The 24,634-nt window shown below is 47.1% G+C and overlaps 1 protein-coding gene across 6 annotated transcripts in view; it reads right to left on the bottom strand.

The window, feature by feature from the left end:
- The window catches only part of Tenm2 (teneurin transmembrane protein 2), an 856,557-nt gene that overhangs the window by 554,756 nt on the left and 277,167 nt on the right, over positions 1 to 24,634 (bottom strand). For all 6 annotated transcript variants that reach the window (XM_069993966.1, XM_069993969.1, XM_069993971.1 and 3 more), the window contains exon 4: positions 19,795 to 20,070. In XM_069993966.1, coding sequence (XP_069850067.1) covers positions 19,795 to 20,070 — 276 coding nt within the window. The remainder of the gene's footprint in view (positions 1 to 19,794; positions 20,071 to 24,634) is intronic.

Below are 24,634 nucleotides of genomic sequence, written 5' to 3'. Positions count from 1 at the left end.
AAAGAGGCTCAGGGTTGGAGCCAAGTCCCTGAGTTCAAGACCCAGGACCAGAAAAACAAATCCTACAGGATCATTGCATGTATGTTACTATTTTTAAAATTACATATACCTGTACAGAGGGTTTTTTTTTGGGGGGGGGTGGGAAACACATCAAAAGTAAGCCTGTCTTAAATACCATTTCTTGGCTGATACCTGGCCCCAAAGTAAGTACTTTATCACATCTCTGAAACATTCAATAAGCTTGCTATTATTAACTAAAGGCTGCATTTCAAGTACATTATTGCATCACTTGAAGTAATAGCAACTGAAATGCGCCTACTTAATGGAATCGATCTTTCATAAAGACTGCAGCGAAGTATTATCAGAAGTCACTTACTGAACTTTATTTCTCAATGATATAATAAAAAGTAGCATGGCGGGCATAAAAATGTCATTTATCACTTCGGCGTCTGGCACCTCAGGAATATTATCAAGAAACGGGGGGTGGGGGGCACGTTCCTCGAGCCGGACACAGAAAGGGAGGGTCGGCAAATAGCTCAAGTTCCCCACAGGAAGAGCCTGAGCAGGGCCACCACCCCTAGAAACTCGAATGTCAGCAACCTGAGCGTAGCGCCACGTCCTTGAGAAAGAACAGTATTTACACCATTGCTTTTCCCATGCCAAGGCCTTAACAGCTTCTACCTCCAGGCTGCCCACACCCCTCCCATCCTTTGGGAAGGGGCGGGGCGGGGGGGCGGTTGAAATGATTTAAACGATTATACCTGGGAAGAGGCCAATTTCTTTTCTCTGTCATACTTTTCCAGTTCGTCTCCGGTACGTTTTGGTTTTCATGGTGCATTTGCTAGAGTTGATGTCTTCAAATACAACACAGAATCCCCCAGCAGCAAGGAGAGACGCCGGGGTTTAGACACTGGCCCAGGAGAACACAAAGACGGCCGGGGTAAAGTATGATTCACCGGAGACATTTCTACGTGCTGATGTGACCGGAGTGTTAAGACGGACAGCTGGCCTCCCCGGGCAGAAGGTGGGCTTCAGGGGACGTCGGCAGGGGATGGCTCCTCGCTGGGTTTGTCCACTGCAAATATATACTATTTCACCCACCTTTTTCTGTTGGGATGGTAGGGGGCGGGGCAGGGAGCTCACAGACTTTCTGCTCAGACTGACCTAGAATCAAGATCTTCCCGAGCACAGTCTCCCAGGAAGCTAAGATCACAGGCATGAGCTACCAGTGCCTAGCATGTTACTGACTTTGGGTCACTGTTGTCAAGGTCTCTTGTGAATCTACAAACCGTCCTAATAATCCAACATGATGACAGAGATCCTGGCCACAAAAACAAAACAAAAAAGAAAAGAAAAACAAACTCGGAGTGTCCCAGAAGCAAGGACAAAGCAGGTGGTATATTTCAAATGCATATAGAATTAACCTATTCTCATTTCTTTTGTTTTCCTATTTGCATTCAGTGTTTTCTCAGATGAATTGCTGGTGTGTGTTTTTCCGGAATGTTTAATTAATATTGTAAACAAACACCTTGTTTTTTTTAAATATTAAATTATTAATCGAGAATTACATTTACTCTGGAAATGCTGCATCCTGTCTGCTACACGCTGTTCCCGGTGCTCAGTGGTCAGTGGTCAGTGGTCAGTGGTCACTGAGACCCATTCAGGCATGCCCAGGGCCTCAGGGAAAGAGGAGACCGATGGTAACCTGGTCTCTGCCAATAGAAGGAAACAATGGAATACAGGAAATGAAATCCAGAGCCGGGCAGATTTTAATCTGGCTTTGGCACTTAGGCACTTCATGATCTTCCAGAACATTCTCCTTGGATGACAGTTTCCTCATCTGGAAAACTTAGTGTTGTTTTGTTCACAGAGTTTCAAGAGAGGGAAAAAAAAGAAAAACAAAACAAAACAGAATCATGCTTATTACAAGCAAGGACATTTCATGACCTATAAATCAAAGGATGATATTGATGGTAATTGTCTTTAAAAAAAAATCAAACTGATAAAGCGAGACTGGTAGTTTCCTGCTGATAGTCACTCACATTTTATATCTCAAGGATTTGACCAGGCCCTGAAATATTCAATCTACTTTCCTTCAGCACAGGCAACTGAGCATGCAATTGCAAAAATAATTGAGCTCTTCAAGTTCATCGATAATACTTAATTCTATGAATATGCATGCAAGGAATAATACAATTTCCACAGGGTGCCTAATGTCAGGCTGCAAAGAGGGAGACGCTGATTCTGATTTGCCAACGCAAGAAAAACCATCGCTAAACATCCAGGCTGGGAACCGACAAGGTGAATTAGCGCCAACTCTGAGCAAACTTTACACACAAGTTTAATTAAACCGGAGTCTATTCTGCCATTTGTAAGCTCATTAGAAGCTTTCTTTTTCTTTCTTTCTTTTTTTTTTTTAGTATAGCATTTCTATGGAAAGTCTATTAAGTTAGCTTCCCAGTGACTCAATTACTTAAGAAACTGTAGGCAAACTCCAGCATCTTCCGGAGCTGGGTTTCGACTTCATGCATTCTTCTCCAGTGCCAACCCAGGCAAAGGATTTTTAACATCACATTAAGTGACATTTCAGGCCTCAAGACATGAAAAGGCTTAGCTTTGGGGTGTGTGTGGGAGGTGGTAGGTCACCTGCTTTGTCTCTGATTCTCTCTCTCTCTCTCTCTCTCTCTCTCTCTCTCTCTCTCTCTTTCTCTCTCTGTGTGTCTCAACAGATAGAGGAGTATCTATGTAAATACCGCAAGGAAGCCATCTTGTATGCAAATACATATTCACTCAAAAAGAAAACTGTTAATGCTAAGGACCAGGAAGACTCCTGCCAGACAGATTGCCCCTTCTCCTAGAGACAGGCCTTTCTCCAGCCCTGGTATGAGGACAGCATCTTCTCCAGCCATTTCCTCTTCTACCCAGCACTGCTTTAACAACCTCCTCTTGGTCCAGACACTCGGGAGGCACGGATCATACATCTCGAGAGTTAAATTGGTTGAAGATTTAGGTGTCATTTTCTCCATAAAGGTTGAGTAAGGGGCCTCTCCAGGAAACCGTTATTTTTAAACAGGAGGGAGCTGCTGGTCAAGTTCAACGCATCTAGTCTCATGTCAAAGTCCACCACAAATTCCTCTGTTGCTCCCCGGCACAAGTTTGTACATCTTTATAATGCCCGAGGAATAATTCATGATATAGTAAAGATTTATTTTTTTTAAAAAAATCGTTATCCTTTTGATCTAAAAATCCTTATAATTCAACTTTAATAAGTTCTTTCTTTGACTCCCAGGAGTTCAATACACGCCGGGCTACAGGATCTCCCAACCCTAGTGTTGAACAGCTCATGTAGGTTTTCTGTGGTGGTGGTGGTGTGTACCTATCACAATACAGAGCATGGAGGGAAAGGGCTGAGCAAGTGTGCAAGGTTGACACCAAACCCAGACTTGTGGAACCATGGGGAGGAACGGCTAAGCATTTCACGAAACTGTTCAGAAAGACAGGTTGCTATTCAGGAGTAGCTCTTCGCCTAAAGCAGATATACTGGCATCGCATAAGTCAGCCAAGAACAACACCGATCAACAAGTCCTTGAACAACAACTGACGCCAGCTGACTACAAACCGTTTTTATGTCATTACCAAAAAGTCCAGGGGGAAGGGGTAGACATCTCGGCCTGCCGTGGCATCTCAAAGAAGTATCTCCGAGCACGGAGTCACACCTGTAATCCCAGCTGCGCAAGAGGCTGAGAACTGAGGATCTAGGTTCAAAGCCAGCCCAGGCAGGAAAGTCTGTGCGACTCTGATCTCTTGATTAACCAGTAAAAAGCCAGAAGCGGGGGGTGTGGTTCAGACGGTAGAGCACCACACTTAAGCAAAAAAAAAAAGGGATAATACATAGCCACAAGCCCTAATACTGCACATACACACACACACACACACACACACACACACACACACAATGTCCACAATTACTAGGGATATATTAAGATAATCTTTTTAATAGCCAAAATTCAAAACCACAGACATAGACACACAGACATAGACACACACAGACATAGTCTCACACACACACACACACACACACACACACACACACACACTTTTCTCAGCAGATAAATCTTTGAGGAAAGAAACTAGACCCATAACCAAATCCGTTCTCCCTTGTTCCTTGTAAAGGGTTTACTTCAAATCCACCCAAAGCTGCACAATTTGGAGCTTTTAGGCCTTCTATATTAGCTTTAAGCATATGCTCCTTTTATAAAACTCTCGGAGGACTACAGAGAGAGCCCCAAATTAACTTGCAGGATCGCCCTGCATCTCCGCATTATCTAAGCATGGTCACCCCAGGGTGGATTAGACAACAAGGTTGTGATTCTCACAGTTCTGATACTGCTAGTTCCACCGCCAGCTCTTCAGACCTGCTTAAGCTACAGAACGTTTGTGTTTTCAAATTCCTCCCGCTTGGAGAACAAAGGGTATTAAAATGCTCAGGGCGATTTACAAGAGTTGGTTGAACGCTAGGAGCTGTGGTGTGCCTTGGGCCTCTCATGATAGCCCAGGCAACAGACATTGAAATATAGTTCCCTTGTCTCATGGGATGAGGGAGGGAGGGAAGGAGAGAGGGAAGGAGGGAGGGAGGGAGGGAGGGAGGGAGGGAGGGAGGGAGGGAAGGAGGGAGGGAGGGAGGGAAGGAGGGAGGGAGGGAGGGAAGGAAGGAAGAAAAGACAGAGAAGAAGGAGAGACAGGAAAGGAAGGAGAGAGGGAGGGAAGGAGGAAGAGAAGAAGGGAGGAAGGAAAGGGAGGAAGGAAGGACAGGAAAGGAAGGAGGGAGGGAGAAAGGAAGGAAGGCGGCGAGGAGAAGAGAGGAGAGAGAGAGAAAGAGAAAAAGAGAGAGAGGGGAGAGCAGAGAGTATGAGATGGGAGAGAAATCTGCTTCTCAGTCAGCAGCCATCTCTGCCTGGCTCTTGCTGTCTGTCTCTAAACATCACCTCCATCCACACTTGACCACACTCACGTTTGCGTCTGCATGTTCGTGGAAGCCTTAAATCCACACACGCTTGGAGTCGCGAAACCACGCACGTTCTGCTGAGTGTAAGCCATTTGTCAAGGGTGACTGTCTCAGTCCACGATTATGCATTCACGGCTGGGTACAGAGCCTAAGCACAATGTTGAGGTCAGGTCGTGCACACACTGACATGATCCTCACTACAACCCGTCCCTGTGGGTGTCTATCACATTTCCTTTGGTCCTTTTAGCGGTGATAAAAAGGATTTCCCGGAAAGTTGGAGAACTTGGCCAGCGACCCAGCTTTTAAATGAAAGACATGGGATATCAACTCAGGTCTGTCTGGATCCCAAATCTAAGCTTTAACATTGTCTTTTATTTAAAAAAAAAAAAAAGATAGCGCTGCTAATGTTGTCTTATTTTACAGGGATTATAAAAGAGCTGTCGGGCTGTATGACATGTTCTATTAAAGAATCCAGGAAAAGAAGCCAGGGTCACGGACTAAACATCTGCTGTATGGAGAGGCTAAATGGGTGGGAAGGAAAGTGTATGTTTCCCCATTTCTGATTTCTTCTCTACCATTAGAGCACCAAAAAGACCAGGAAAGCTACACGGGAAAAGGGTAAACAGTACTACACCACAAAGGACCAGAGAAAGGAAATCTGTCCGTGAGGTCTCCGTCCTATGCTGTTTATCAACTGTTGGATATCAGTGTCCCCCGTTCCCTTCTCCTCCCCTGTGTTACTTCTATGATCGCATTTCTAAGTGCCTAGTTAACATCTTTATAAACTGAAATCCAAGAAAAATCTCTACTCAGTATTTCCCTGCTAGATTTCCCTTCCTGTCTCAGCTCTGTGCTGGTCACCATGGGCTAGCCTAAGTGTCCACTTGTACCTCTCTGAATCCAGTGCTGGGCACTCAGGTCATTCGCTGACCGAAGCCTCATACTTCATTTCCCCATCGCTATTTCCAATGCTGCAATGGCTCACGAACAGCCTTCCAATTCCTCTCTCAGTTGCCAGTCTGATTCCCCCACACACACCCCAATAGAGATCCTGAAGGTAAACGGAATCAGGATCTTGCTTCACGAATAACCTCTGGTGAAGCGTTCGCTGGTGAAGCTGCAATGCTTTCCCACGCAAGCGATCTGAAGCTCAGCTCGAAGCTGAACTAGGATGAGCTTCACGCTGTCCTTCTCTCCCACCCACGAACTCTTCTTCTCTCTGAACTTCACCACTCTGAACTTGCCACATACCCATTCCTCCCCCACCCCAGAAGGAGGAGCTGATTTTTCTCTTTCTATCCAAACAGTAACCACCCTGGGCCATCCTCTATCATATGACCATACACAGAGTTGTGTCCACACCAGGCGGAGACCAGGCCACGGATCTCATTCCCAGTATTTCAGGGACCTCTGCTTCGCCCAATGGGGAAATTTGGGTTGTGACTTTCCACCTCCCAAAGACTGGTGTGTGCGTGCACATGCGTGTGACAGAACGGAGCCTTAGCACCGGACACACTCACTGCACAAGAATGTACTTAATGACTTCTCTTCGATGCTATTCTCTGTCCTTCCACCATGCAGATTCCCTCCTAGGATGGGAGAGATGGGAGGTGAGGATTCTGGGAAATGTATTTCTGTGCTGCCAGCTCTCAGCATGGAGAATATATTCAACAAAAGTTAGATGACTTGCGTTTGGAATGAAGGATGCTGCGGATTGCTCCCAGGCAGCGCTGGAGATGATGATGAGCTCCTCTGCTCTTGTGTTCCCCCACTCTGCTGTCTCCCCCCCCCCATCCTGGCTCCGTTACTGGCGTTGATCCCTTCCCTATTTTTTTTAATCATCAGCTCTGCAAGTCTGCCTGGCTGCAGCTGGATATTTACTGGATGAGACTTCTTAATTAATATTTAACTCCTTTCCCTTGAAGAACAAAATAAAAGCAAAAAAAAAAAAGAGCTCACCTTCTAGAATTCCTGTTTGATATACAGAGCAGACCTCCTGCTTGTGACAGCTTCCCAGAAAGCGGAGGTAAGTGAAAATGATCTAATCCCTTCGCCTACCCTGCCAGATCAATGCCAGGATTTACATTTCCTGCCCCAGGACCCCACGGCCCCAGGGTTATGATGGAGACGTTGAAATCATGTTTAATGACTTGCCGGGGATGAATCTACAAACGTGAAAGGCAGCCCGCGCTGATTGAATATGACAACGAAGAAAATTACTTTAAAACAATAACCTATGAAAATAATCAGGGCGTGCCACGTGCCTAGCAGTCTGCCAAGGGCTTGCGATGTCTCTCCTTCTGCGTGACTCACGGACAAAATACGAAGGGCGGGCGATGGTGCGTGTGGCCATTTCACAGATGGAGAAATGGGACGTGGAGAGTCTAGTGCTTCGTGAGCCCCGTTCTCAGGTGGGCAGACGGAGGAGCTAAGACTCTGTGGCCCAGCTGACTGTAGACTCAGTCTTTGGGTGATCAGCTGCACCCTACTTTTGTGCTTAGTTACAAGGCTGACGCCAGAGAGATGAACACTGAGGCTTTGACCAAATGCTTAGTAGTGGCAAAGCTGGGACAAGAACCCAGGTCTCCAGTATTTTCCCCCCAAAGCCTTCCAGCAGTTTATATGTTCTATCTGCATTGCACATGTAGTGAACACCCTTGACCATTCTTCACGGGAACAAACTAGAAGCAGAAGGAAGTTTCTCAGTCTGGGGGAGTAGAGTCCAGGTAGGGAAGAGAATACGATTGCAAATCACAAATGACCACTCAAAATGGATTCTAGAGCACATGATCTTCACTTGTGTTTGATTGATTCCGGTTTCAAAGACACACTGGATTACAATCACATATGAAACTCACATTTTTTTTATGCCAGTACTATGGCTTTGAACTCAGGGCCTGGGCACCAATCCTTCACTTTCTCCATTCAAGGCTGGCCCTCTACCACTTGAGCCACAGCTCCAATTCCAGCTTTTGGCTGGTTAACTGGAGACAAGAATCTCATGGACATTCATCCCCAGGCTAGCTTCTAACCATGATCCTCGCATCTTAGCTACCCCAGTAGCTGGGAGGACAGGTGTGAGCCACCAGCGCTAAGAGTTTGCTCCAGTCCTTTCTTTCCTCCTCTCTGTCCATCATTGTCCCCTACTGTGTTGCTGTTTTTTTTTCTATGTGGGCCGCTGCCCAGGTCTCTCTTCCGGGGCCCCTTCTGCACAATTTCACAACTGTCTGAGTAGCCTTGCTATGTGGTGCACTCCGTCCACAAGCCCCTGGTCCGGTGCTCTCTCTGTGGTCACCACACTTCACCTAACAATCCTCTTAATTGCTCCTTGGTAACGCTTCCTCTGCTTTATCAGATCAGCTCCCAAACTCTGCCATCCACCTTTGTTTATTCTATCTCCAAGAGGCATCTGAAACCCTCTGTGCATCTGTGGTCATCCGGCTACAGGGGTCTTGGCTACAAGGCACAGGAAGGCTATGGAGGAATAAAAACAGGAAGAGATTGCAAGTGGAAGTCTCCCCCCCACCCCCGGCCCCCGTGATCTCAGAGGAAATGGAGAATCTCAGATCATTCTTTCACGATGACTGGGGAGATGACGGGAAGGCAGGTGCAGAGACAGTTCGGGAAAAGGACAAGGGACTCAAGAGGCATGAGAAGGAGGCTGGGTGCTCCCCGGAAAAGAAAAAAATAAGGAGCCCAAAGAAAAAAAATAAGGAGCCCACTTGAGAAGGAACTGCAAATATATTTAGGTTGGAAGTGGGCTGAACACATAAAATCGGACTAGATTATGGAGAGTCTAAAATACCACAGTGGGACAGATTAAGGTGATTTGTATACTTCCCGCCTTCCCAGAGTGCCTTGCTGTAAGCAGCCATAAATGTACATGAGCGGAAACGGAAGACAACTTGTACTCGGTTAATTGTTGCGTATTTCACTGGGGACTCCTGGCTCTCAGGGCACAAAAGGATACCACACAATGTACAGGGCTGTTGGGTTTTTTTTCCTGCTCTTCCCCCCCGCCCCGCGTAACATCAATTATTAAGCAACACTGTATATTAGCCCAGTCGTAGTGTTATTATAATAGTAATTGCTTCCACAGGATTATTTTCAGGGTAGTTCTCTTATGTGTGGAGATATTTATCATACAGGCAGAACTACCTATTTTGTTAAAAAAAAAAACTAGTATGCCTACCACTGGGTTTGTGATTGCTAACCTACTTGAGTCAAAGGCGCCACACACAGAGGAAGTTTTAAGGGTATTTAATACACTGTTTGCTCGACTCTGTCTTCTCCAGGTACCTTGAAGATTATCTTAGTAGATGTGAATTTCCTCTCATCATGCAGGATGCAATTCTATCCTTGCTTGGTTATAACATGAAACGAAGTTCTATGAGATGAAGTTCTACATTCTACATTCTCCATAAGCTGTAGTGCTTAATCCAGAAAAATCAAAAACTCGGCTTAGACAGAGCAAACTTTCCTTCTTTTGGCTAATGCAACCATGTTCAGTGACTTCCAGGTAGCTAACTAATGAACTATACCCCTCTCCTCCCTCTTTTCTTCCCCCTCCTTCTGTTCCCTTCTGTCCCTCCTTCTCTCCTTCCTTTCCTCTTCCTTGCTTGTTGCCTCTTTCTCTCCTCTCTCCCCTTAGCTCCCCTTCTTTCCCTCCTCTTCTCCCTGATCATAGATAGAATGTTCCACCCTATAGAACACAAGTCACTGGCTTTTGGAAGGATGGTCACGTGTTTTTCACACCTGTAAAGGAATGTGTGTGATCATCCGCACAGATCCCGGGGCTCAACTGAACACAGGTGTCAGTCTCCACGTCACGAAGAGCGAACACAAACTAGAATGGGAAAGGAAAGACAGGAAGAAGGATCACAAGCCACAAGACGCAAGACGCACACGTGCGGGGAACCCCCAGCGCCTCCCCTGGATGAGAAGAAATGAGGACGGGAAAGCAAGCCTTTGCGTCTGTCACCAGGAGAGACGCTCAGGCCGGTGTCCTGGGATCCCCTCCACAGGAAGCCAGGTTCTCATACCACATCAGAAGAAGCGGTCCTGTGAGGGCAGGGGTTGAGAAAGGGTTACAACTGTGCAACTGGCCATGGTCTAAAATGCTGGTCGGAATGTATCCTAGGAAAAGGGTCGGTGATGGGCTTGGGGATTTCACCCTGTGGTTTCTGTTCATCACACCACTTTGATACTGCACCTAAGATACAAATGAGTCACGGGTCCAATGAGGGGAAACTGAGGAAATGCGTTCAGCGAAAGGAACAGTGTGCACCACTAAATACGATAAAATATAGACTCCACAGGGAATGTTTAGTGTATGTTTCCTGGATGGTTTTTCTTCCCTCTCAGCCAACACCGCTTCTCATTTTGTGTGTCTACCGGTTCCAACTCTAGGATGCATGTACACACACACGCAGGGGCTCTATGTACTTCGGCCAGAAAGGCTCTGGAGGCATGATTCCCTGATCAAATGCACACTGGGCAGCTCACCCCGGGGGGACTTGGGTCAGATGTGAAGTCCTCAGGGTGAAACACAAATGTTCGCTGTCATCCGGCTAGCCCACAGCTATTTACCCCAGTTCCTCCTATCACCCCAACCTGGCTTTCGTTATTGGGGGTACTCATCATGGCATCTCTAACCCATGCAAGTCCTCACACCCAGATGCAAATAAAACTTGACCTTGCCATGTGTATTTCTCATGGCTTCTATTGAACCCAGGAACAATCTATCCATGTAAGAAGCAAAAGTGAACACGAATGGGGAATTCAGAGGAAAACTTGAGTCGTACAGAAAAAAAAAAAAAAAGTTAAGACGTGATCAAACGAGAGGGCCATGAACCGCAAGGAAGACATTTGAACTGCTTGCTGCAAGATAATGGATCAGCCAGACATTGCGAGGGGAGATGGCTGCTTAGTCTTCATCTCCTGGGAAATAAAATGTCTAAAACAATAGTCCCAGCATTCTGTCATCCACCTGCAACTCTATAAAGATTTCAGACACACTTTCAATGTATACATTTCCACGCTTGTGTCATCTGCCGTAAGTGATGCGCATTTAGCAAAATAGGATGTATGTCATGAAACATACTTAATATTGAAACTGTAAAGGATACATGTATTGATGGATGTATATTCACATATACACACACACACACATATGGATAGAAGTCGGAATCTTCCTTTCTGTATTCCAGCGAGACTCAAATCATGTCTGTGCTACCCAAGCCATCGTTTGGAGGTTTGATCTCCTCTTATTTTAAGATATGAAAGACATTAGCTCACGATGAAGTAATTGGAGCAGTGGTTATATTCAGGGTGGGATACAAAAAGCATGAAAGAAGAGATGGGGTTTGGAAGGGCAGGGGGGGTTGACATGGAAGATCTTATCTTCTATTGCAAAGAAATCATCAGACTCCCTACCAGGTCAAATATTATTTCCTTGACAGTCTGAAACTGAGTTAGAGTTCCCTTGGGGTAAAGCTGTTAGGCAAGTCTTGAGAGGAAATGTGCTCTTTGACGTGGATTCTGACCTGCGTGGAGGGGCGGCGTAACTGGTGATTTGAGGGTGTAAGGGGCAAACTCCTCTGGAGGATGGCCAAGAAAGTTCCAGTCAAACAACAGTGACCACAGATCTCCCTCCTCAGAATCTTATACACACACACACACACACACACACACACACACACACACACACACACACACACACACACACACACACACACCAGTCATTAAGACACTCATCTATATTACCATCTCCTCAAACATGATCAACTTGAAGTTGTTTTGGTTTTTCTTCTGTTCATGTTGGTCATGGCTCTACCACTTTGAGCCACGGTGCCACTTCTGGTTTTCTGAGGGGTTCCTTGGAGATAAGAGTCTCATGGAATTTCCTGCCCGGCCTGGCTTCGAACTACGATCCTCAGATTTCAATCTCCTGAGTAGCTAGGATGACAGGTGTTTTGACATCCGGTCTTTTTAGAAGTCCAATAAGAGTCAAAGAGTCACCATAACTGCAGTTACTATTCCTTTTTTCAACCAGTACTAAGTAAAAAGCAAAACACACCTTTAGTTCGCTTCATTCAATGTGTTCATGTCACCAATGCCCACTACCATCTACACATAGTATTGGTATTGATGCCAAACATCCCCTCAGATTAGTGAGCACGTGATAGCTCTCTCTTCACCTGAGGTGTACGCTATAGAAATCATTCCTGCTGTGTCTCTGGTTACTGAGCTCTTTCTCTGTGTGAGCAGACACGCATTCCTGTTTAACACAAGCAGAACCATCACCCCACCGAGGTGTGGCTCCATTCCAGTCCCCGGAGGAGAAATCATCCCGGAAGCAAACCATTTCCCAACGAAGGTGGACAGCAATGTCAGCTTCCGTCCATCAACAACCAGCCTTGTCTTTCAGTGATCTTTCCTCCGCCACAAATATGCCTCTCTATGGGTGGATGGTGGGTGGCTTGGAGAGGTCTGGTTTTGACTCCCCGGTTCCCAACCCCTCAGGGTGAACCATCTTCACACCACGTCTTCCTCCTTGGGGACACCGGAGGTCTTTGCAGATCTCTCTGTGTGTTCTCTCCCCTTGTCTCTGTTGATGCTCGGCCCATCAGATTCTGCAGACATGTGCCGAACGCAATTCACACTAAGCTGTGGTTCACCCTTGGAAGAGCTCTCTCCTCAGATTTCCCCACTCACGCCAAGTTGCTCACATTTTTAGAGTAGATCTCCTGCCCCCAAGTATTTTCACGTGGAGACAGCTTTCGGTATGTGCGTTTGATCAAAGATTCCCAACTTTTCATCTCTCAGTAGTGCGGGCTACCTACTTCAGGAAGACCGGGCTAGCAGATCACCCACCCCGCCACCATAGAAGCAATTACTTCATTACTCTCCAAATTAAATGGATTTTCGTTTGAGGTAATTGTATCAGACACGTTTAATTGCCTTCAAACTCTTTTTAGAATCTTGGCATAAGAACTTTCAACCCACTTTGTAGATGACTTAAACTTACAAAAAAAAAAAAAAAGGAAGGAATATCACCTTAGCATGTGTCCAGTTACAAACCAGCGGACTCTACCTGCCTTCCTCTCGTTTTTCAGTATTTCTGATCTGCTCCGAGTTGGCACATGGGTAAAAGCTGTTAACTCACATACAGACAAAGATTGAGTCAGATCTTAACAATGGAGGGAGCGCAAGTTAAGTACAAGGAAATCTAGCATACCATCTAGGTCTTCTTATAATGTTTCCAGACCAGATTTGTCCAGAGAGAGCCTGGACCAGTATGGCTGAGACATCTCATGTGTCCCCAAATAAAAGGTTCTGACTCTGGCGATTTCTATTTTTACAATGTAGTAAATTAAATTATTTTTTTAATAAAAAGATAGTGAACAATTCAAACCATTCTGGGAGAGAGAGAGGAAGAGCAGGTGAGTGCAGCCATCAGACTCAATGTATGTAAGTGAGAATAGAGTCGGGTGGTGTGGGATGGGTGGTGGGTTTGAGAGATGGAGGAGGGCCCTGGAGAGGTAAGGGCGATCAAGATGCATTGATTGTCCTCACACACCAACTGCTGAACGGAAACCTCTTTGTTCAACTATTACAACTACGACTGCCACTAATAACAGTAATCATGATGACGATGACAATGACAATGGTGGCGGCGGCGGTGATGATGGTGAACTCTCCATGTACTGGATTCAGCCTATGAAGTCTGAGTGTCTGAAATCTGAAGTGATCTCCCTCAAACCTCTTCCGTCTGTCAACTCCTTCAGTGATTTCAAACTGAGATTAGCGGGAAAAGAGAGGGACAGGAGGCATTAAAGAGTCAAGAATTACATCACAAGCGCGTGCATACACACACACACACACACACACACACACATTCACACACCCATCTTCAGTTTCTAGTCAATTTACAGATCTATTGCTTAAAACATTGCCCCTCTCTCTAATTGTGCTACCTTGCTAGGCCTCCCGTGTTCTCCTCCGACCCATTCCGATCTGATCTTATTTTCTATTCAAATTCACCCCGATTCTTTTAGTCTGCTAGAAATTAACACTCATCTCAGCTTTAATCCATTTTGTTTATGACCCTAATATTTGATGCTCGGCGCATCTCTCCCATCTTTTATACAAATCGAATCTGATCCTTGACAAACAACCGACAGAGCAGAGCCCCGACGGAGGTAAGGGGCAGTTTCCTGATGGGAGACAAAACATTTGCACGCCGACTTGCTTGCGCCTGCACCCACTGTACTGAGAACTGAAGTCCTGATATCAGGAGCTCGGCAGCTTAGAAAAGAAAAAACTAAATGATTATCCACCAAACCCAATGTCTCCCCGAAGGCCTGGAGATTACACGTGTAATAATCAGGCTGGCCGGCCAGGAGTGAGACTTAGCGCTTCCATTTATTTATTGTATTTATTGAATGGAGCCAGGGCTCCGCCACCCCCGGGAACATTAACAAACATGAAAGCAACCACCGAAGGAAAGAAAGAGATATATAAATAAGGAAAAACCACGCCACTAAAGTTTATAACCTGGAACATGCAGCCCTGAACGGTACCGTGGAACGTTCCAGAATTTTTCTGTTCTGTGTTAAAGCGATGGAAGCGCAGCTCCACTCACCAGAACAACAAGGATTCCTAAATTCTCACTTGGGGCACTTATAATACATCTGCCCCTCTTACTTCTTGCTCGGATTATCGTGCCATGTGAAATAGGTAATAGTCCTAAATGTTTGCCTGTCTTTGTGCCTTCTTATCAGTTGTGTTTGGGCATTGCAATTATTTTATGTTTCAGACTCCCATTAATAATCTGGTTTTTTTTAACCAAAAAACAAGATGACTCAGGATCCTTTATCAGTGTACTAGCTTGTCTGTACAAACAGGTCATTATTTCACTCAGAATAGACCGAGACTGACAACCTGTAACATTTGTTCTTCTGTCCTTCGGATTTTTGACTCATATCCTACCTGATTTCACATGCTTCCTTGTATGTTTCTATGATGAACTTACAAAAAAGCAAAAAGAAAAAGAAAGAACTGGAACTCCCCCACCCCCAATCCCAATTTGAAATAACTATTGCCAACATGAATGGAGAATGCATCACTTTTCATCGTTTTTGTTTTGTTTTTAAAGGGTTGAGACAATTATTTTCTCAGACTCTATGGAAAATTCTCTTCTCAGACAACTTCACTGGAAAAGCCATTATCCTAGGTCAAACACCCAAAACACAGTTGAACAGTGCTGTGTGCTCTCTTTTCTGTAGTTATTCCTTTTAATGTCTGATTCCTCCCTTTCCTTTGTGGTTATTTCTAATAAACAGAAGTGTGTGTGTGTGTGTGTGTGTGTGTGTGTGTGTGTGTTCTGGGGTGAGATAATGAAGGAAAAAAGAGTAGGTTATAAAATACAAAATAAATGTACATGAATGCAAGCATAATAAAATAGGTGGAAGCAGAATCCATAGTGGTTCTTTTGTGCATTTACTTAAAGATCACTTAAATGCTAAGTTATTGGAGAGGTGGTTTTTGAAAAGAAAGCAGAAAGACTTTAAGACCTTACTTCATATATATATATCTATATGATATATCTATATCTATATCTATCTATCTATCTATCTATCTATCTATCTATCTATATATGAATGGGATTCGGTTGGTGGTAGCAACCTATGGTACTAAGGAAAACCACACTACCTCTCGGAGTTCACTGCTCAGTCTAAGTTAACAAGCAGTTAGGACCTCCCTCAGCATGAGGAAGCTTTGGTGGGAATTTCAGCCAATGAGGCATCTCACCCTAATTGAACCTGTGTCTTACACCACGAACACTCAACACAGGTCCGTCACGTGCCAGAACCAGCTTTCCCGGCCCATGAGTTTCGTGAAATGCAATAGAATTAACTCTCCATTTGTATTTTCAGACTCAAAGCACATCAGGAGAATTATAGATTTCCCAACTGACAACGGAGGGAAATGAATATTGTTCGTATTTACCTTGGGTGGAAAACAGAGAAGGCACGGGAAAGATAAATATTTGAAAGCTGCAAATGAGGCTAGATTTCGTTTTCTGCAATTTCTGGCGTTCTATCCCGTGGCCAAGTTTATTTTCTTTGTCCTTTGTCTTTTTCCATTTTCTTTTTCGGTCTAGGTTGCCAATAAAAGAACTGAAACTTGAATTATAGTGGAAAAAAATACTCTCAAGGATATTTTTAAGTCCTCCTGGTTTGTTTGTTTTTTTTTAAAAGCACCTAAGGGAGTAAGGAACACATAGGCCAGGGTTTCTGTGCTTTTTCTTGCCTTCAAAGAAGGCAAGAATAAATAGTGACTGTCCCATTTCCCCAGAACTCGGGTAAGGCAAAAAGAAGAAGAACATATTTTACACGGGACATTTATTACTGAAAAAAATAAATAAATAAAAGGGAGGGGGATACGATTCTAATTTGGAGGCGCAGGGGGAAAAGGCTCCTTTGTAGAGACGCAGTTGAATTTCACCGAGCGAAAACCTGGCTTCACCCCTCCATGTGCACTGTCATTTCTCGGCCAAGCTCTCCTCAGCTCCAAGACAGACGGAAAGAACCTGGGAGGGGCTGGGAGCAGCTCCGCTTGAGGGGTTTATCTATTTAAAGCAAAACCAGCTCCGGCCAGCACAGGGCTAAGACAGAAGCCAGAGGGACACAGAGAAGGCCCGAGCTGCGAGCGTGGCCCAGCAGGAAACACAACAGATGAACAAAAATGGTGGGGCCGTGGAAGGTCTTCCCGGGGGTCAGGGTCACGGGCCCTGCAGATGCAGGGAGGAAGGCAGACGCACACTCGTGGAGCAAGGGGGGGTCTTGCCGAGTCTGGGGACTGCTCAGGCTTTCCCAACACTGGCTACACCCTGCATCCTGGAGAAGAGAAAGCCAGTTTCTGAGATCCGTCTTGGTTTCCTCACTACACCTGGGAGAATTCCAGTCAGATTTCTGAAGGGAGCTCTCCTCCAGGCACGGGGAACATTTACAAAAGAAAAGAAATGAATCTATGCACTCCAAGATCCCATCAGACAAGAGAAATAAGAACATAGAACCCCACGGGGGGTTGGGGGGGGCGGCGGTAGGGGATTTCTTTTGTGACCACGCATCCTTAAACATCTAAAAGCCAACTGGAGAGCTCCGCGGTCTCCAAGCCCAGAGTCCCAGGCCTTCTCCTTCAGAAGAGCCGGCTGTAAAAGGTTATTGATCCGGTTCTGAAGGACACGGCTCTGGCCAGGAGGAAGCCGGCACCGGGTACAGGTGTGAGAAATTAACGAGGGCTTTGTGAGCACCCACGCCCGGGCGTGGGATGGGTGGGCGGGCAGGCGTCCATCTATATGATAATACATTCCCGCACTTCATAAAACCAGTGATGTGAGGACGTATCGATTCCTCTGTGAGCTAAACAGAATTTGTCAGAAAGACCAAGGAGTCTGCTCACTCTTCACGATAAGAGCGTGTAAGATGTACTGTCTTTTTAGTTTCTCGTTGTTTCCAGCCAGAAAACGCTAGGAAGACATGCATCCGGTGTCTAATTAACCTATGTGAAATAGTGGATAATTCCTCCAAGGTAGGGGGACAGGAAAGAAATTCTACCTGGATGTTTAAAATATGTCTAGAATAACAGAAAGGGTAACACGGCTCAAGATGCATTGTACTCATTGTCTGACTTGTTGAACCCCTTTATATAACTACTTAATAGAAGAGTACAAAAAACAAAAAGCATCGACCTAACAAACTGACCTATTGAACAAAAACTCCTCTGTACAGCTACTTAACTATAATGACTGACTGGCCCCCACCTAGACTGACCTCTGAGGCCCGAGGCCCTCACACTCTTAGTTGTATAGTGTATTTCTCTTTATGCAACTCTGGTTACCATAGAACCATCGTCTATCAAAACAAAACGATCAGGATTCTGCATATGAGGTTTTAGCCTCCATCCCTGTGCTGAAATTTATACAGACCGTCTTAAAGTGGAAAGCGCTCAGACACGACACTTCAAACGAGAGGGGAGAAACGAGACCTCTGTTTACCAGACGTGCGATGAGTTGTAAAATTTCACCCTCCCCAGCAGCAAGGCGACGGCTTTTGGCTCACTTGGGTTCCATGCAAACCTCCTCTCCCCGGCTGCCTTTGTAAGGGACAGGTATAAATAACCGGAGGATGGGGATTCTATAAATCAGGGAAGAGCCCCAGATAGAAGGGTTCCCATGTAGATGTAAGAAGGCCCTCCTGAGAGGTTTGCTAAAATGCCTGATGGGAAAGGGGCCGTGAATTCTTAGATTACAGATGCTGCATCCACTACAGTTGCATCTGACACTGGTGGAGGTGGAGGAAAGACATGGGGAAATGGACCTAAGTCTTCACGGAAACTTCTTGGAGGAATTTCCTATGCAATAAGCACCCTCGAGTGTTCAAGGCATCAAGTGTCAGCATTCGGTTAAGGAGTCGGGTGGGAATTCTGCGTCGAGCATGGATTTGGAGCCATAAGGAACCCATATCCCTTGTCCTGGCTACACAGCCAACTATTTCCAAATCAAAGACACATTGAAAGGTACCAGAGAGATGGCTTTCAACTCTCTGTGTCTTTCCCTGGCAAATGCATCCCCAACACAGTGGTGACACGAAATGCTACTTCGCTTACGTTTTTCGCATCCACCATAAACCGCCTTGCCTGTAGATTTCTTCTTTGCGTGCTTTTTCAATGAAAGAAGATACGAAGGCCGCTCTAGCAGAAGTTTGTAATATCCTAGACACACCATTCTTAACTATCTGTAAACATTTGAATAATGATTCTTTTGAGCAAGCGGGCAATCTATGCGCACCAAGAACTGCAGCACGCATGATGCTTTCTTCCTAAATGAGCCGGACCTAACACCATGGACCTTAAAAAAAAATGTGCGTAACTAAACAGAGTCCTGAATGGCTGGGAAACCCAGGAGTCAAAAGCTCATCTCTTTAAAGACGCGCTCAGACACCCTTCTACTATTCTGCTTCACGATTAGAAGCATTTAATTTTTCAGCCTTTCAGGAGAACTCACCCACAAAGCTGGAGGCTGGAGTGGATGGTGTGGGAAGGGACTGGCCTGTCCTGGTACCCAGGGAAAGGGAACGCATCACAAAGCGCATGGTGGGAAAAGTCTGTGGCTACGTGTCATGTTTAAACTCCAGAGCCTGGCGCACATTTGATCTTCAATACGGATGTGAGGCTTTGCTGCCTGAACGTGAAAGTCTAATATAAGGGAAGATTCTGAAAGAGATCATCACACTCACACACACACTAATAATAATAATAATAATAATAATAATAATAATAATAATAAATAGTAACCCAGGTGGCCATTTGCTGGATAGAGAAATCAATACCAAGATCTAGAAACTCACAGAGAAAAGACGGTGTCCGATCGAGAACGTAGTGGACCTTGCTGCTTCTTTTGCTGTGTAATTCGCTTGCTAATAAGCCCCACCTGACCATCCCCAAACGCCGTGCTCTTCCCGCCCTGGGATTTCCACATTCATTCTCTTCTGATTTCCCATGTGCCTGGAGGAGCGCTGCCCTCCTTCCCCACCCTCCCGGCACCCCCATACCCCCCACTTCTGGACCGGGGTAGACAAGGCCGAGGTAGGAGCCAACGACTGGTTGGATCCCGTGTCCTCATGGAAGAACAAAACCACCACACAGAAACCCCACCACCCCACCGGGAGCGCGCAGCCCCGGCGCGGGGCGGTCCCCGGGAACGTGGAAGAAGGGAGGCCTACCGTTCTCATCCTCTGACTTATTCTCATTGTCTGAGTCAGTCAGAGTCAGGGCGGAGTTCTCCCGACTGGACAGGCCGGAGCTGCGTCGGGACTTGAGCCCTCTCCCCCACAGTCTGATGGCGTGCTCAGGAGACATGCCGCCCTCCGTGTCCGAGTCCGCGTCCGAGCCTGTGCTCAGGGAGAAGCCCTGGTGGAGGATGCCCAGGTCGGAGCAGTAGGTACTTCGGTGAGGGGAGGGTTCACACATGCTCAGCTCCGCCAGGGTGAAGTTACTCCCTGCAGTGACAGCAACAGAGAGAAGGGGGAAGGGCGTGAGACGCGGTCCACAGGCCAGCGGCAGGCGCGCACGCACACACGCGCACGCACACACGCGCACGCACACACGCGCACACACGCACACACGCGCACGCACACACGCACACGCACACACACATGCCATTCAGCCGACAGTAAGTGTTATCTCGCCGCCCATTGTCCTCTGTGGGCCGGCCTGCGGTGAGATCAGGTATTCACTTCAGGGCATACCCCTCCGCTTTTATCTATGAGATTCTTTTTTGCCCCCCTTTTCCCCTTCATGTAGCTGAAAATAAAATGGGGGGGTGGAAGCAAGGCCTGTTGTTAGGAGGCCGTCACGACCGCTACTATTCACCCAGCACTTTGTGGGTGCTGTTTCTTAACGTGGGCAAAGAGTATCTTCCGAGCGTCGTCTGACTTTGGACGGAGGCACGGAGACTCTAAGGGACGCGCCCACTCCCACCGCACCGAACCTCGGTGGCGCCCCAAGCTTGCCTGTGCTCGAGTCACAGGGCTTGACTCCCAGTGGGGGGCAGGGGGGCGCGGGCCTGGCCACCGGAAGCCGGGGGGAGGCGCTGGGGACCTGTGTGGTGAGTGTCGGGGCTCACCTCCTCCCTCAGCTGGCAAACCCGGGCATCTGGCCCTGTGACTCCTCCCAAGTTGGCCACCGTCGGCTGACACACTCCATCCTGCTCTCTCCAGTGAGTATGTACCAGGCGACCCGGGCTGGCCAGGCAGAAGCCCAAAGGAAGCAGCAGAGCGAGTCCTTTGGTTTCTGAAGCACATCAGAGAGGGGCTCTTCAAGCCTGGCACTGGTGGCTCACACCTGTCATCCCAGCAACTCCGGAGGCTGAGATCTGAGGATCGCAGTTCAAAGCCAGCCGCGCTGGTGGGGCAGGGGGGAGGGATTGGGGGAGTCCAGGAGACTCTTCTCTCTAATGAACGGGAAGTGGAGCTGTGGCTCCAAGTGGCAGAGTGCTAGCCTGGAGCACAAAAGCTCAGGAAACAGTGCCCAGGCTCTGAGTTCGAGCCCCATGACTAACAAAACAGGATCAGTCAATAAAAGCGTGTGTCTAATGGGGACTGGTCAGGAGGCTTGAGCAGTGAAAATGGAAGCTCACGAGGGACAGGTGTGTAAGGGCACATCTACCCCGGGGTCGAGGGTCACAAAGCGAGGGCGTGCTTGCTGGCTCTGTGCCCTCGACGTGGTATATGTGGTACACCGGATGGGTGCGTACCGAGCTCTGTGCCGGGTACTGTGTGGGTGCTTACTGAGCCCTCCCTGGGCACGTGTTGGGCATGGGGTGGGTTCCAGGCTTCATCTTGCCCGGAGGTGGGTAAGGGGTTGCTGGACATAGAGAGGGGACAGGGGTGCGGCCTGGAAGGCCGTGGATGGGCAGGTGGCAGAGTCAGACCCCGCACCCGTGCTCTCTCCCCCTCCCACGCGAACACCAACCTGGCCACGGTGTGTTTGCACATTAAATGCGGCGTGAACAGCTCCAGGGACAGATATTTCCAGGCTTTGGTGCAAATTAGCATTGTGGAGGCGGGGACGCACCCAGCACCCCCCCCCACCCCCACCCCCGTCCCGCCAGGCCGGGCCTCCCCCTCCCAGGTGTATCGATTACATTGGGGCCACTCTCTGTCAGTCAAACTCCTGACGTCAGTCCACACGCAGGTGTCATTGTTTCCCGGCCCTTGGCTCTAGAAGACAGCCAGCAGCCATCTGCAGACACTTAGCGTGGCTCTAGTGTGTGACAGTCACGCGACGTGTGATTTGCCATGTTAGTTGTGTTTCTTCCTGCGCCTGAACATCGCATCAGCTTACTTGACTATGCACATGGAATGGAACCTACTTCTAGCCACAACCGTCACGGCGGAGTGAGACTCATTCGTTTGGGAACTGGCCCAAGCCCAGATGCCGGTTGGCATGGGGAAACCCTCTTCTGTCCACTACCTGCGGGGACCGAGGGTTACTCTCTGCCCGTGGTGCGGAACTGAAGGCTGGGTGTTCTGTGTTCTGGAATTCTCTACCTAGGAGCCATCGCTCCCAGCGGACATCCCAGGCAGCCTTTTAGTTTTATTTTTTATATAAATTAAAATAAAGAGCGTCCACTTTTTATTTTCTCATAGTGTACATTTATAATGACTGAAGTGCAGACTTTAATCTCATAATCTGCAAGACAAAAGGTTAGGAGTTGATAGTTTTTATCTGTCATGACAAGACTTTTCTCAGCCAGGTGCTGGTGGCTCATGCCTGTCATCCTATCTACACACGAGGCTGAGATCTGAGCATCGCGGTTCAAAGCCAGCCCGGGCAGGAAAGTCTGTGAGACTCTTATCTCCAATAAACTACTCAGCAAACTGGAAGTGGCTCTGTGGTTCAAGTGGTAGAGCGCTAGCCTTGAGCTGAAGAGCTGAGGGACAGCGCCCAGGCCCAGAGTTCAAGCCCCATGGCCGACAACAACAACAACAAAGACCATTCTTTTGGTGTTGCTTTCCTGAAGCAGCCAGAAAACCTTGTGTGATATTCACGTTGTCTTGTCTGCTCAGGCTGTGAAGTATTCCAGGCTCCATTTTCCCTCCACAAACAAAACCAAACCTACCACAACTATGCTTTCTCTTCCCTCCACCTACAAAGGGCTTTCAGCCATCCAGTCCCACCTTAAGTAGGGTGCATTAGGTAACGAAGTAACTTTTCTTCTATGTTTTCTTCCTCTTACTGTCTAGCCTGAGGTTTTATGACTTTCTGGAGTTCACCAAAAGAGAGTTGTCTGAGCAAAAGACGCAGCAAGAGCATCCTGTGGTTGATTTGATCTGAGTGCTTGTGGTAAGAAGGAACAGTAGACCAGGACCACGAGAAGCCACATCTTTATTCTGATAAGAGCTTCTAGCTGGTAGTTCTATGTGTTGTCACAGAAGACTTGAGATCACCACGGATCAGGAAAACTTCGCACGTGTTTGACAGAAACCACAGATGTTAGCAAGAGAAAAAAAAAGTGCACTGGTAGGCTTTTGGCTTTGAGCCTGTAGCTTTACTCCTCACAAAAATGAGCAGGCAGCAAAAAGAAAATCACCCGCCGCTACATCGGATTCACACACGGGCTTCCAGGACCGGAGGCTTCTTTCCCTCCCAACGCCGAATTGTTTCCTCAGGAAAATTATCTGGTAGACTATCTCCATCTTGGAATAAGAACTGTCTTCCCAGTGCCATATCCTACCCCCCACCCCTCCCCACAACTCTGTGCTTGGAATCTTTCTGTTTGCCTCCAACCCAAGAAGAGAGAACTTCATTTCCCACGGCCCCTGCCCAAGGTCCTGAACTAAGCCTCTTGGATTTGTGGCTTTACCATGGAAGCTGGTGAGCCGTGCACATGGGGACGCGGGAAGAGCAAACCCTGGCCGACCATTTATTAGCCCACTCAACAAATATTTATCATCCCAAGAGCCGCGCCAGGCGTCGGGAGGTAACCGTGAGCATTATTACAGAAATACAGCCTCGTTGAAAAACAGACATTAGTCAAGAGGGCACAGAAATGAAGTACCGTCCATGCGGTTATCAGGGGAAGACAGGCACAGGACAGAGGCATGGAAAGTCCACCCTCCCAGCTGGCCCGCCTGGTGTCCCTCTGGCCCTGGGGGGCGGGGAGGGATAGACTGCTCCAGTCTGGAAGCAATGATGGCTACTTCCACTGGCTCTCAACCGCCTCCAAGGTTCAAGTTTCCCAATGTATTCTTCTGAATGTACGGATGTCAAGAAGAAATCAGGTTTTCAGGCAGGCCATCTTACCACCTGTAATACACTTTTGCCCACAACAGCAAAGAACTGTACAGGTTTTTGTGTTGTTGTTGTTGTTTTTAATACCAGGTCAACTTATTGTGTTGCACTTACTTCGCTCATGGATGGAAGACTGATTTTGCTCTAACTCATCTTGTGTAATTATGTCTTTATTAACCTCCGTGGCAGCTTTGGATGGAAGAAAGAGACCAGTCATTCTGTGATGCTCGAAGCTTAAGATTTCTGGCGGAAAGCAGTCAATGCTTTATCCTTCCTTTAACTATCGCATAAGGAACATAGAAACGAGGCACAGTGTTTTGGAATCCGCACAGCACCTTTCCCCTCTAGATGCCTCCTCTGCCTAATCCTAGGGCTGAGGGGACCGGCACCCCAAAGTCATTTCTTTCGCATATACCCTTGAGATCCATCTCTGGTAAGTGGTCCAATGGCTCCATAGAATGATTCAAAGACACAGGCAGTCTGCTTAGAATTTGAGTACGCTTTAAGGTATCAGGCAGAATGTTAATCTTGGTGATCAGAATAGGGAAGAGACGGTTGGGGAAAACCACACCGCTGGGAAGACTCTTGATGTTACAGTTCCCTTTCCTTAGTTCAGCACCTTGGACCTATCCAGAACATCTCCACAGCTTGGATTAGGGAGAAATTTAGCTACAATATTAAGCCTTGCCCTTTGACCCGTTCATTCCAACTGGACACTTGAGTCCCAGGAAAGATATGTCCACGCGTCATGACCGTGGCTTTATTTTA

The sequence above is a fragment of the Dipodomys merriami genome, unplaced genomic scaffold (assembly GCF_024711535.1).
Source record: "Dipodomys merriami isolate MVZ:Mamm:240054 unplaced genomic scaffold, mDipMer1.0.p SCAF_44, whole genome shotgun sequence".
Lineage (NCBI taxonomy): Eukaryota > Metazoa > Chordata > Mammalia > Rodentia > Heteromyidae > Dipodomys > Dipodomys merriami.
This window is presented reverse-complemented; position numbering and strand designations above follow the sequence as displayed.